At 40.4% G+C, this 13,205-nt stretch overlaps 1 protein-coding gene across 1 annotated transcript in view; it reads right to left on the reverse strand.

The window, feature by feature from the left end:
• The window catches only part of SAPCD2 (suppressor APC domain containing 2), a 105,501-nt gene that overhangs the window by 61,713 nt on the left and 30,583 nt on the right, over positions 1-13,205 (reverse strand). The window contains 2 exon segments of the mRNA XM_030206817.1: positions 9,858-9,962; positions 12,230-12,376. Of these exon segments, the coding sequence (XP_030062677.1) occupies positions 9,858-9,962; positions 12,230-12,376 (252 nt within the window).

Raw genomic sequence — 13,205 nt, forward strand, 5'->3', positions numbered from 1 at the left:
GAAGATTCAACAACAAGTACCTCAGCGTGCTACGCTTCTGTTTTTGAACAGGACTTAAATCTGGTAATGAAAACTTTATTGTGTGGAGGAGTGGCCTAGTGGTTAGAGCACCGGTCTTGCAATCCAGAGGTGGCCGGTTCAAATCCCACTGCTGCTCCTTGTGATTTTGAGGCAACGGAGGGTTAAGTGACTTGCCCAGGTACGGACTTAAATTGTGAGCCCTCCTGGGACACAGAAAAATCCAGTGTAACTGAATGTAACTCACCTTGAGCTACTACTGAAAAAGGCATGAGCAAAATCTAAATAAATAAAATTGTAGGAATTCTAAAGCATTATTTTATGGACAAAAAGTCTGGATTATTCAGACGTTACCAGGGAAGAAAGGCGTTTTTGGCATTACAACAACAAAACAAGAATCTTGGAAAATATTCCTTTTTGCATACCCATGTAAATGTTTGGTCAGGTTGAGTGTGACTAAGCACATTTTCTTTGTCCCAGAGCAACAAGGCTTTCATCGATATGAAAAAGATCCTGTAAATTTGGTTAAAGTATATTATGTTTGTGGCTTTGTATGTTAGTGTTTTTCATGTCCCCTTAAATGCCTTCTCTCCCGCATTTTTGTGGTCTAAGGAGGACAGAGTATGTAATTACTTGTTTCCAATTTCCTAATGCTTTTTGCTACCCTGTTTCCCCGAAAGTAAGACATCCCCCGAAAATAAGACCTAGTAGAGGTTTTCCTGAATTGGTAGATATAAGGCCTCCCCCAAAAGTAAGACCTAGCAAATTTTTGTTTGAAAGCAGGGCTGCCGAGAGCCGGACAAGGCCGTCCCCGGGCCACCCCCCCACCCAAGGTCGCCGGGCCCCCCCTCCACCCACCCTCCGTCGCTCCCGGAACTAACCTTAAACACCTCCTTTCACCTTCGCAGCAAGCAACAGCAGGGCAGACCTCTCCTTCCTTCCGTGCCCCGCCCTCGAGGATGTTACGTCAGGCGAGGGCGGGACACGGAAGGAAGGAGTGGCCTGCCCTGCTGCTGCGAAGGTGAAAGGAGGCGTTAAAGGTTAGTTCCGGGAGCGACGGAGGGCGGGCAGGCCAACCCCGATGTTTCCCCGAAAAATAAGACAGCCCCTGAAAATAAGACCTAGCGCATTTTTGGGGGCAAAAATTGTTGGAATGTAATTGTATTTTACATGCATTGCCTGTCACCTATTATTTCTCTGTGATTACTCTGTGACCTCTGATGTGAATTACTTAGAGAGGTCACACAGCTATGCAACTTCCTGTGGGGATTAGACACAGCAGATGCAGCACATGGAGCACATGATCTCTCCTAACCTGAGAGGATCTATGGTGGTGTGAGCATCCATTACCATCTAAGCACATGGAAGGAGCTGATAAGACAAATGTATAGTAATATGTAAATATAAGCCTGTCTGATTATAATCTAACTACAAACTGTGAGTAAACAGATGTTTTGTTACTTCAACTTTAAAGTGACTCAGCAGTGAATTATTCAGGGGGTGAATGAGAGAGAGATGAAGAAAGAAATTAACATTTCTAAAGCTGAAGCTGTGTGTACTAAAATCTGCTAATTATTTACTACAAATAATCCAACAAAAGGGTTATGGGCCCAGGGCTCAGGAATTGAAAAAGAAGAGAAATATTACCAGGCAGAAAAAAAGGCCACATTTTTCTCTTAAGTTTTAAAGGAAAGATTCAGTCTGTCTCTCTCTCCCCCCACACAGCAGACAGAAGGCTAAGAAAATGGCTGAGGGAAGAAATTCACCATTGTTCTACTCTCTCAAGGTGCCTAGATTAACTGAGTTTAATTATCAGCAGTGGGAACTAAGATTCATATGTCTCCTTCGAGCAAAAAGATTACATATATGCTTAGACCAAGACAGAACAGCTGAAAATATGGCTGAATGGGACAATGCAAACTATTATGTGAAGTGCATGCTTTTGGAAGCTCTCTCAGAGAAACAAGCCATATTAGTGGAGGGAAAAGATACACCAAAGGACATTTTATATAAACTGAGAACTATGTATGCAACTACATATGCAAAGCAGCAACCAATTTGGCTAGCAGAGTTGAATGAAACCAAATTAAGGGATAAAAGTAAATGTAATGATCACATTATGCATCTTATGTCTTCATTTCAAAAGTTAGAACTTTCTGGAATTCCCATGTGTGATGCATTGAAAAGAGCATTTCTTTTTACCTCACTATCAAAGAAGTTTGATGTTTTTAGGTCTGTAAATGAGGCCATTGAAGGGCAATCTTTTGAACAGACAACATCAAAACTAAGGCAGGAATGCATAATAAATGATTCTGAGGAGATGTGTTCTCAAAGCAAGTCAGAGAGAAATGAAACAAATTTCTTGGCAAAGAACAGAGGAAGGCGGAGCTATGGGAAAACTCCACCCAAGGGCAAGCTGATTTGCTACTCATGTGGAAAGGAGGGACATGTATCTAAATGGTGTAAGGAAACACAAAACACTCCCTCTAGCTCACCTAAGCCAATGGAACTAAAGAATTTTCAAACCAGGAAATGTATGAAGGACAAAGATAAACACAAGGGCTTTCTAATGGCAGAAAAATCTTTGACTATGGTAAATAATAATTCAAATGAAAGTACTTGGATTTTGGATTCGGGGAGCACATGCCATTTAACCAATTGTAAGGATTTCTTTCAGGAAATGTGTCCAGAGGAAGGTATTCTTAAAACTGCAAACGCAGGGACTGCTAAGATCCAAGCAAAAGGTATTGGATTCTTAAAATGCAAAGTGTCTAATGAAGTTAAAGAAATTCCTGTAAGTGATGTCTTGTATATTCCCCAAGCAGTTTGCAATATGCTTAGTGTATCTACATTAGATAAGAAGGGATTTGCGATTCATTTTGAAAACAGTAAGTGCACAATCTCTAAAAATGATGAAGTGTATGCTGAAGCTTTTATGCATAATGATGTTTATAAACTGAGCATTTCAGGTGAAGCCTCACATATGGCGCAAGTAAGGAAGAATGATGGTAAATGTAGTCTGGAAATCTGGCATCGCCGCCTGGGACATCGTGATTGTAAGGTGATCCAGGATCTTTACAGTAAGCAACTGGCCACCGGCATTCAGATAAGTGCAGATGCTGGTAAAATGGAGAAATGCATAGACTGTGTTACTCAAAAAGGTGTAAGACCCTCATTTCCTGCATACACAGGAAATAGGAGTAATAAAGTGCTGGACTTAATACACAGTGACTTATGTGGACCGTTTAATATCCCATCATTGGGAAATAACAGATTTGTGCTAATATTCTTGGATGATTTCTCTAGATATTGTGTGGCCTATTTGCTGAAAGAGAAAAGTCAAGTCACAGACATGCTGAAGAAATACGTAGCCATGGTGAGCAATAAATTTGAAAGAAAACCAAAGGTTCTTCAGACCGACAATGGTGGTGAGTTCACTTCACAAAGCATGCGCACATTTCTAGAACAAGAAGGCATTCAGCATATCACAACAGTAGCTTATACACCAGAGCAAAATTCTGTTGCAGAGAGAAAATTTAGGTCACTTGTGGAAATGACCAGATGTATGCTGTCAGATAGCAATCTCCCTAAAAGACTATGGGGGGAAGCCATTCTCACAGCAGTGTACCTACAAAACAGAATGCCAACTAAAGGCGCTGAGCGCACACCACATGAGACATGGCAGGGTAGGAAGCCAAACCTGTCACACATAAGAACATTTGGAAGTACAGCATATGCTCATGTACCAAAGCAAAGAAGGCATAAGCTGGATTCCACAACAGAAAGGGGCATTTTAGTTGGCTATGCTCCAGGACACAAAGGATATAGAATTTTGAATCTGAAAACTGGCATTGTTGGCATAAGACATGTTACATATTTTGATGAAAACAAAAGGGTTGATAAAGGCTGGATTATCCCAGATGAGCCTTATCATCCAGAATATGAAACTAGAACCATAATAGACATGCCAGTGTATATAAATGCCATACCAAGGCAGATGTCTGAAAGCAACTCACCTGTATCTAACGAGGAACAGGCAGAGGAAGCAGACATAGAAAGGATCATCGCAGAAGACAGTACAGTTGGAGAAGGGGAATCAATTGGAGAAGAACTCTCAGATTTAGAGGATGCGGAAAGGTCAGACCAACCTGTTGTCAGACGCTCATCCAGGGAAAACAAAGGTGTTCCACCCCCAAGACTGTCTTACCTAACAAAGTCAGCAGAAGCTCAAGAGCCCTTAACATGGGATGAGATTGAGAAAATGCCAGCAGAAGAAGCTGCTGAATGGCATAAAGCTGCACAAGAAGAAATTGATGCATTGGATAAAAATAATACTTGGATTCTTACAAAATTACCTCCTGGCAAGAAAGCTATAGGATGCAAATGGGTATTCAAGTTAAAAAGGAATGCACAAGGAAAAGTGGAAAGGTATAAAGCCAGATTAGTCGCAAAGGGATATCTTCAAAAATATGGAGAAGATTTTGATGAAGTGTTTGCACCTGTAGTGAAACACACGACAATCAGAACACTTCTGAGCATTGCAGTCTCAAAAGGCATGCAAGTCAACCACATTGATGTGAAAACAGCATTTCTTCACGGAGATATAACTGAAGACTTGTACATGGAACAGCCAACAGGTTTCATAAATACAAAACAAAGACAGCTAGTGTGTAAATTAAACAAAGGTCTTTATGGATTAAAGCAAAGTGCAAAATGTTGGAATGAAAAATTGCATGAAATATTGACAAGTTTAGGATTTAAGCAAGGTGAAGCAGATAAATGTTTGTACACTAGGTGCACAAATGGACAATATGCATACATTTTAGCTTTTGTTGATGATCTGCTCATTGCAAGCGAAAGTGAGCAAGAGTACAAGGACATTGTAAAGTGTTTAAACCTCAATGTTGAGATAAAAGAACTGGGTAATGTGTCATACTATCTTGGTATAGAAATTGAGAAACAAAATGATGGTTCTTATCTTCTAAGCCAGAAGCAGAAAATAAATGAGCTTATTGAAAGTTTAGGTATGCAAGATGCCCAAGTTGTAAGCACTCCCATGATCACTGATTTTCTGAAGGATGAAACAGTAAGAGAACCTTTACCAGATAACATCCAATATAGATCAGCCATAGGTAAGCTTTTATATCTAACTACCACATACAGGGCTGATATAGCAAATGCAGTAGGAATTTTGAGCAGAAGGGTCAGCTCACCTACCAAATCAGATTGGACTGCAGTTAAAAGGATGGTAAGGTATTTAAAGGGTACCATTGATTGTAAATTAAAGATTTCAGCCAATAGTAATCCAAAACTAATATGTTACTGTGATTCAGATTGGGCAGGGGATCATTCTGATTATAAATCCACAAGTGGATATGTGTTTATGTATGGAAATGTACAAATTTCATGGGCCAGTCATAAACAAAGTATTGTGAGTTTGTCTTCTACAGAAGCTGAATATGTGGCCGTATCGGAAGCGTGCAGAGAACTGATGTGGATTGAAAAACTTTTGCTGGATTTTGGAATAGCTGAAAAGAGACCAATCCAGATAATGGAAGATAATCAGAGCTGCATCCGACTGTCACAGAATGACAAGGTTCAGTCACGCACCAAGCACATCGCAACGAAATACCACAACGTGCGAGAGTTGGCGAAAGAAGGGGTCATCAGTCTACACTATTGTCACACCAGTGAGATGACAGCTGACATCATGACCAAACCGTTACCCAGAGAACATTTTGTGAATCTGCGTATAAAGCTTGGACTTTGTATGAATAAATAATTGCATGACAGTTATGCATGAGAAGGGGTTTGTTGGAATGTAATTGTATTTTACATGCATTGCCTGTCACCTATTATTTCTCTGTGATTACTCTGTGACCTCTGATGTGAATTACTTAGAGAGGTCACACAGCTATGCAACTTCCTGTGGGGATTAGACACAGCAGATGCAGCACATGGAGCACATGGAGCTCATGATCTCTCCTAACCTGAGAGGATCTATGGTGGTGTGAGCATCCATTACCATCTAAGCACATGGAAGGAGCTGATAAGACAAATGTATAGTAATATGTAAATATAAGCCTGTCTGATTATAATCTAACTACAAACTGTGAGTAAACAGATGTTTTGTTACTTCAACTTTAAAGTGACTCAGCAGTGAATTATTCAGGGGGTGAATGAGAGAGAGATGAAGAAAGAAATTAACATTTCTAAAGCTGAAGCTGTGTGTACTAAAATCTGCTAATTATTTACTACAAATAATCCAACAAAAATTAATATAAGACAGTGTCTTATTTTCGGGGAAACACGGTATGTTTTGCTGTCTGTATTTCTAGAACAAATGTTATGTATTATAAAATTGCATAAATAATCCACACAAGCAACATGAAACAACAAACAGCCACTGCCCCACAAGGCTCTAATCTGACTTTTGGCCCTCAATGCGCTTAGCTAGTGGTTGAACTGGGACAACCTTGCCATAGGCAACCCATTCCAGCTAACTCTCAGTAGGCTATATAGATCAGTGTAAGGATAGGCATCCTGCTCCGAAAGCAGGAGTTAAACATTGGAGGATCACGCCCCCTGCCCCAAGACTTATTTTGCTGGCAAATACAGTCTGTTCCAGAGACAGGTCACCATATTTTATAACAAGCAAGGCAGCATAGGTTCCCTCTCCACAGGTATACTTGAAGATTAATTCCATAAAATGCCTCTTTCATGCCTCCTAAGAACTCACAACACACTTCCAGACATCTGCAGCTGTGAACTAAACCCCTGCATTTGGTCTCAATACCAACACAGCCATGGAATCCTTTCTTTGGTGGGATACACCATCCACAGATCTCTTCACCTACAACCCATGAGCTGTCTCACCACATCACAACCACAGAGTTGTCTCAATGATGGGGGCCACCTTCCATAGGACTTCTTTGCCAACAGGCCAATACCCTCTTCTGCTCCCCAACATCTGTCCCCAATCACACACCAGATGCCTTTAAGATTAAAAAAAAACTATTTGCACTTACTATACCACCCAAGCTAGCTTGAAGGCTAAAAACAGAAAAATTCAGAAAAGAACTACAATATTTGATAGGAGAAACAGTATCACAATCATAGGTGAAGGGTAAATAAAGGGGAACGGGGAGGATTTACCTGTGCAATATAACCCAGCTCTCTTATGTGATTAATTGAAAGCCTGTTCGAAAAACCAGATTTTCAAGCATTTTTAAAGTTCTTAAAAGGAAAGTTTAGAATGTATAAGCAACGGCAGGGAGTTCCATTGGGCAGAAGAGGCAAAAAAGAAAGCGCGGTGGTGAGTGGATTCTAATTGAGCTTCTTCAGGATAAATAACAAAACGATGATCATTTATAGAGAGGAGAAGGTGAGCTGGGGAATAGGGGATTGCGAGAGCAGAGAGATAGTCAGGAAGATCAATTCTATGAGCCTTAAAAACGAGCATCAGAAGTTTGAATGAAATGCATTTTTCTATTTGACACCAATGAAGCTTTTGAAACAAGGGAGAAACATGATCAAAACTTTCGTGCATAACAGTTGAGTTCAACAGCCGTGCTTTGTATCGATTAATGCTTCTTCAGATTTGAATGAGGGCATCCTAAATAGACAATGTTACAGTAATCAAGTCTAGTTATCAGTAAAGACAACACAAGAGAGTGAAATGTGTCTTGATCAAACTATCAGGCTAGAAGTTTGGGCAGAAGTAGTAAGATCGGAATAAAGAATAATGCCCAAATAGTGAAGTGACTCCACTGGGTAAGAGTTCCAAAGAGATTCAGAGAAATAGTAGGTGTGGAAAGACCACCAGTGAACCAACAAGCCACTGTTTTTTTTGTTAGAAAAAATGTGGGTGGTTAACCAATTTGAAACAAGAGCTACACAATCTTAGACAGGACAGAGAATCAGGGTCAGAAGAAAATCAGCAGCACAGAAATGGAAAACAAAAAACAAAAACACTCCAGTTGACTGGATCAGTAAAGCGGGGGGGGGGGGGGGGGGGGGCTCAGAAAAAGGTTAAAAAACAGGCGACAGGACTGATCCTTGTGGCACACCGCAAGTCATGGAAAGGCTGTAGCAGAAAGAAAAGAAGTAAACCATGCCAGGACAGTATCCTAAAGAGGATAAGTGTGCCAATAGAAGATTATGGTCAATCAAATCAAACACAGCTGAGAGATCAAGGGATATTGCAAGTACAGTCTTGTGTCTGTTAAGGTGGGAGTAAATCTCGTTTAAGACAGCTGTTAAAACTGTCTCAGTACTATAGTGTGGCCTAAATCGGATTGTCCAGTGTAGAGAGCAAGGGTTTTACTACTAAAATGTAGTTAGTTGACCACAACACAATATTTTCCAAAACTTGAAATACAGATTGGATACAAGAGGGTAATGCGCAGGAACTTGCGGATTCAAAGATGGTTTCTTTAAGAGGGGGACATACTATTGGGACATGGGGGCAAAGGGATCCTCAATACACATCCAAGACACTGTAGAAGGCATCACACGGGCAATGACATAAAGGGCTCCTATTCTTGCAGTGCCTGTCCAACTACCACACATTTCAGGTCTCATCACTCAAGGTGGGGGGTGAAGCTGCATCTAACCCTTCCCGCAGGCCCAAATCTTGTTTCCAAGAATCCCAAGTCAGAAGTACTTGCAGGATCCTTACAGGAGGATATATCAACCCTAGCTCAGCTATTGCAACAAGCCCTTGATTAGGGACTATGCACCACTATTCCTTCCATTACATTGCCATTGTAAACCCCAAACCTCACCATTAAGCAACAACAAACTTTGCCCCGCATGGAGATTTTGAACACTGCCCCCATAACATCCCCAGCACCATGCGAGATGAAGAGAGCAACCAGACATGGAAGGTCCCCAGATGAATCCTCCATGTGGCACTTACACCTTCTGAGCCACCATACAGGTTAATCCTTTTTGATTTTTAGCCCAAAAGTTTTTAATTTTCTGTCTCCTGCCTAGAACATAAGCTCCACAGAAAGACAGTCTTGTTCCTTGTGTTTCCATACAGAGCTGCACATAAGTAACAGTAAAATGTCTACAATGGACTATAGTCCTTTAATTACTGGTGTTGCAAAAAAGGCAATAGCCACATATAGTTACAGAATCAACCTACAAACTGTTGATTAGATTTTACTTTACACACAGCTACTAATGATGCCCCAAGGCAAGATTTAAAACCCTCAAACATACATCTAAAACCTAGCAAAAGTGTGAGAGGTCTAGCAATCATAATCCTACAATTCAATCTACATAATTTAGAAAAAAAAAACACCCACATATAGCATCTCTGTCTACAAAGTTAGTGGAATAAAAACTAAATTCATAATGCCTTGAGTTAATCATGCCAACCACGACCAGTATAACTGTATTAAAAATACCCCAGGTAAACTTTCAGCCTCCTTCAATTAAATTTCAGGATTTTAGGCACTACTCCAACATCTTGATAATTGGACTTGGTGCATATCACCTCAATATCACTCCTAAAGCAACTATGTAAAAAATCCTTAAACTTTGCCCTCATAATGCATAAATGTAAGTGAATTTACAACATACATTTACCCAGGTAAAATGACCTACTGAAAATTCTCCACCCTCCCTGTGGATAAGAGCCGATGCTAATGAATTTTTCAGTTTGTGGCTGTCAAGATCTTTTGTTTTTCTTTGACAAGCTGATTTTAGCTACCCTAGGAAATTGTTATGTATGCCTAATGGTTAAGCTGGCCCTCATGCCAGCCAGAATGAGGATCAACAGAGAAAAGAAACCCATACACACTACCTACATGATAAAGGACTGTTCTCACCTTGCCAGAAGAGGAAATTAGGTCACCGAGGCAGTGGTTCACTTCCTGCAACTTTGGCAGAAGATAACTCAGATGGTCCTGGCTCCCTTCAACAAGGAACTCCTGCTGGGGTGTGGGAGAAGGAAAAATAGATTAAGTATTAGATCCTACCAGAGAGGGTAATGTTTTCATTAAAATGCAAGAGAATTACAAGGGACAAGAACTAAAAGAACCTGCTCTCCAGCAAACAAGGAAAATTATATACTCTAATTTACAACCAGCATTTCTAGGTCTTCATAAGAGTCCTGGAGAATATGCAATACCCAAACCAGGCAGAAAATCAGGAGAGAGTTACATTTAGCATACACTATCTACTCTACTTGGAGGGCACTTTTCGTAGCCTGTGGTACTTGCAAGTCCACTGTGCATTGTACCCGCAAGACTGAGCTGGTTTTCAGAGGAAACATTTCCTCTGCGGTATCCTGTTGAAAATCCTGGTGGATTGGTGCTGCAGGGATTCTTTGCCCCAAGTACTTTGCAGGTTCAAAATACTCAAAGAACAGGCATGGGCATATCAAAATGTACTCTGCCAAGCCTGCTCCCAAAGATTCACCATTTTTCCCCACATAGAATAAAGTGCATGCAGTTTTCAAGTTTTTATTCTTCACAAGAAAACTCATTTACCATCAGAAATCCCTTTGAAAATAGCCCCCTTCATGTTATGCAGGGCTACCAGACATTCTTGATTTTCAGGTTATTATCCAAGATGTCTATCCAGGCTGCAGCATATTTCCATCCAGGGTAGATGTTAAAAAAAAAAAAAAAAAGCAAATCATCTCTTCTCCTTGTCCTTAAAAGGGACTGTGGCCTATTAGTGCCAGTGGGGCTGGAATCTTCTCCCCCCTTGAGGCTAAAAAGGCTAGGAGTAGTGAGCCAAGTGTGAATGCCACATGACGACAATGGGGCTCAGTAAGCAGAAGATATTAAGACAGATGTTTGTATAACTGCAGTCTTCCTTTGAGGAGACAATGGGATTCTTTTGTTCTTACAAGCCACCAAAGAACAATTTTTTTTTTTGAGAGGGGAGGCCTGAAATGACTGTCTAGTGGCAGTTCCCCTCCAACCTTTCCCCAGTCTCTTTATTTCACAAAGGGATGTGCATTGTGGAATTCTGTAACTTTTACTTGTGCTTTTTCTAGTATGGCATGAAATTAAGATGTAGATACAAGCATCTTAGACCTAGTGTAAAGAGTACAGCCAATAGGACACTGATACCAGCATATAGAAATACATCAAAATGATAGGATCAAACTGGTGGAGGGGTGGTGCTATATGTTGAGGGTATAGGGTCAAAATCCTGCTGGAAAGAGTTCCATGCATGATGGCTATAGTAGTGTGGGTATACTACCATTCACCTGGACAGGATGATGAAAGATAATGGATATGCTAACAAGTTAGGTTAAATTTGGTAACACCATAATGAAAATGAGAGATTACTACTCCCAATGCTGGTCATGTCAACTCAGAGATGGGTCATGAATATGAAGGAAAACCATCAATAGAAGCTTGAAAATACCAAGTTAATTGTAAGGAGGAGAGGTGCCAGTGGCAAGGCTGAAGGTTTTTCATAAAGGTGCTTAACACCCTTGCACCATCCTTGATAACTGCCTGAAGAGAATCATATATTAGCTTTTGAGAGCCTCACAAAATATGCAAGAGGAATTGAACAGCAGAAGTACCTAAAACAGATGCGAAACACAGACGTGTTGGATCAATTAAAGATTTTACACTTGGACCTATGGTTTCACCTTTTTGGCCACCTCCGTTGTTTGGTTCCCCTATTAATTTTTGAGACCACATAAGAATGAACCTCCCACATCTATAAGTTTACTGGACTAAAGTTGTCCATTATCTTAAAAAAAAAAAAAAAGCTCACCTGCAGAAAATGCAATGTTATTAACACATTTACTGTACAATCACTTAAGCAGCAAGCTTTGCTTTATACAAGGGGTTCTGTCAACATATACATGTGGAAACTTTGGTATTACAGCACACAGCAACATCCCAAAACAAAAAGAGCATCTGGAAGTACTGCAAGATGGTTGATTATACAGTCATCCCTACAGATAAAAGAACTGGACATATTATGGAAACAACCAGGGAAAGACCCAACTTTTCCACAGGAAACACCAGGTGAAAAAAGAAAGGTGGAAGATCCAAAGAAACCAAGTCAAAGATGACCAAATATGTTTATTCTCCAATAATAGAAACAGGATACGTTGATACACATTACTACATTTATGCTTCCCACAAGATCTCAGCTTTGTTTTCAGTATAGCTCACTCATGAGGAGTTCCCCTTAAACAAAAACAAAGAAAACCACACAGGCTTACATTCTGGGTCTGGGTTTTCCCCAAGCGCTTCAGGCATTCCTGAACAGATTGGATCTGTTGGTGGTACCAATCCCGAGCCTGCTCTAACATTTCCAGCCCTTGAATCAGGAAATCCTTCTCCTGCTCCAGCTCCTTCATGCGCTTCAGCTGAAACATATATAAAAAAAATTGCATGAAATATAAACATGAGCCTTTAAATTCCTAACAACTTCAAGATTGAGGTACCCACATAGTCTTTAATGTACTTCAAGACCATAAGTAATTAAAAAAAAAAAAAAAAAAAAGTGCAACAATTCATTAGAAGGGTTTGTTTAGTGGCTCCTGCAGTCCCTCAGGAGGAGCTGGAAAGAGAAGGGAAATAACAGGCATATATTTCAAACCTTTAAAATCGATGAACATGATTCTATAAGAGAAATCATGATCATTTTCTTCCCTTTAGTCCTTAAGACTATTCCAGAGAAGCAGGTGTGTCCATCAACTAGCAGGTGGAAATATAGAGCACAGCACAATTCTGAGTTCTCTAAGACCTGTACCCAGCTCCCACAATTCAGTACTTGCAATAACCAGCAACAGACATATATATGAACAGAAGGTAGATGAGATAAAATATTTGTCATCCTAAATGTAGATGCACCCAAAGAGAAACCAGCCCTGAAGTAACTCAGCAAGAAGGAGCCAACAGGGTACCAAAAGGTAACTTGTCTTCAAATGACAATCACAAAGGGTGGGACTGGAATAGTCTTAAGGACTAAAGGAAAGAAAAATTGTCATTGAATAAGACAACTTCTACTTCCTTCTCATCCTAGCTTATTCCAGAGAAGTGGGATGTAACAAAGCAGCCTCCACCGCCACTCTCAAGACAGAGGACCCAAACTTGGCATCCTTGCGTACAGCAAGGTCAACTCTGTAATGCCTTGTAAAGGAGTGCAGGAAGACCACGTTGCCACCCTGCAAATATCAAAATGAGAAACCAAAC

The sequence above is a fragment of the Microcaecilia unicolor genome, chromosome 6 (assembly GCF_901765095.1).
Source record: "Microcaecilia unicolor chromosome 6, aMicUni1.1, whole genome shotgun sequence".
In the NCBI taxonomy this organism is placed as follows: domain Eukaryota; kingdom Metazoa; phylum Chordata; class Amphibia; order Gymnophiona; family Siphonopidae; genus Microcaecilia; species Microcaecilia unicolor.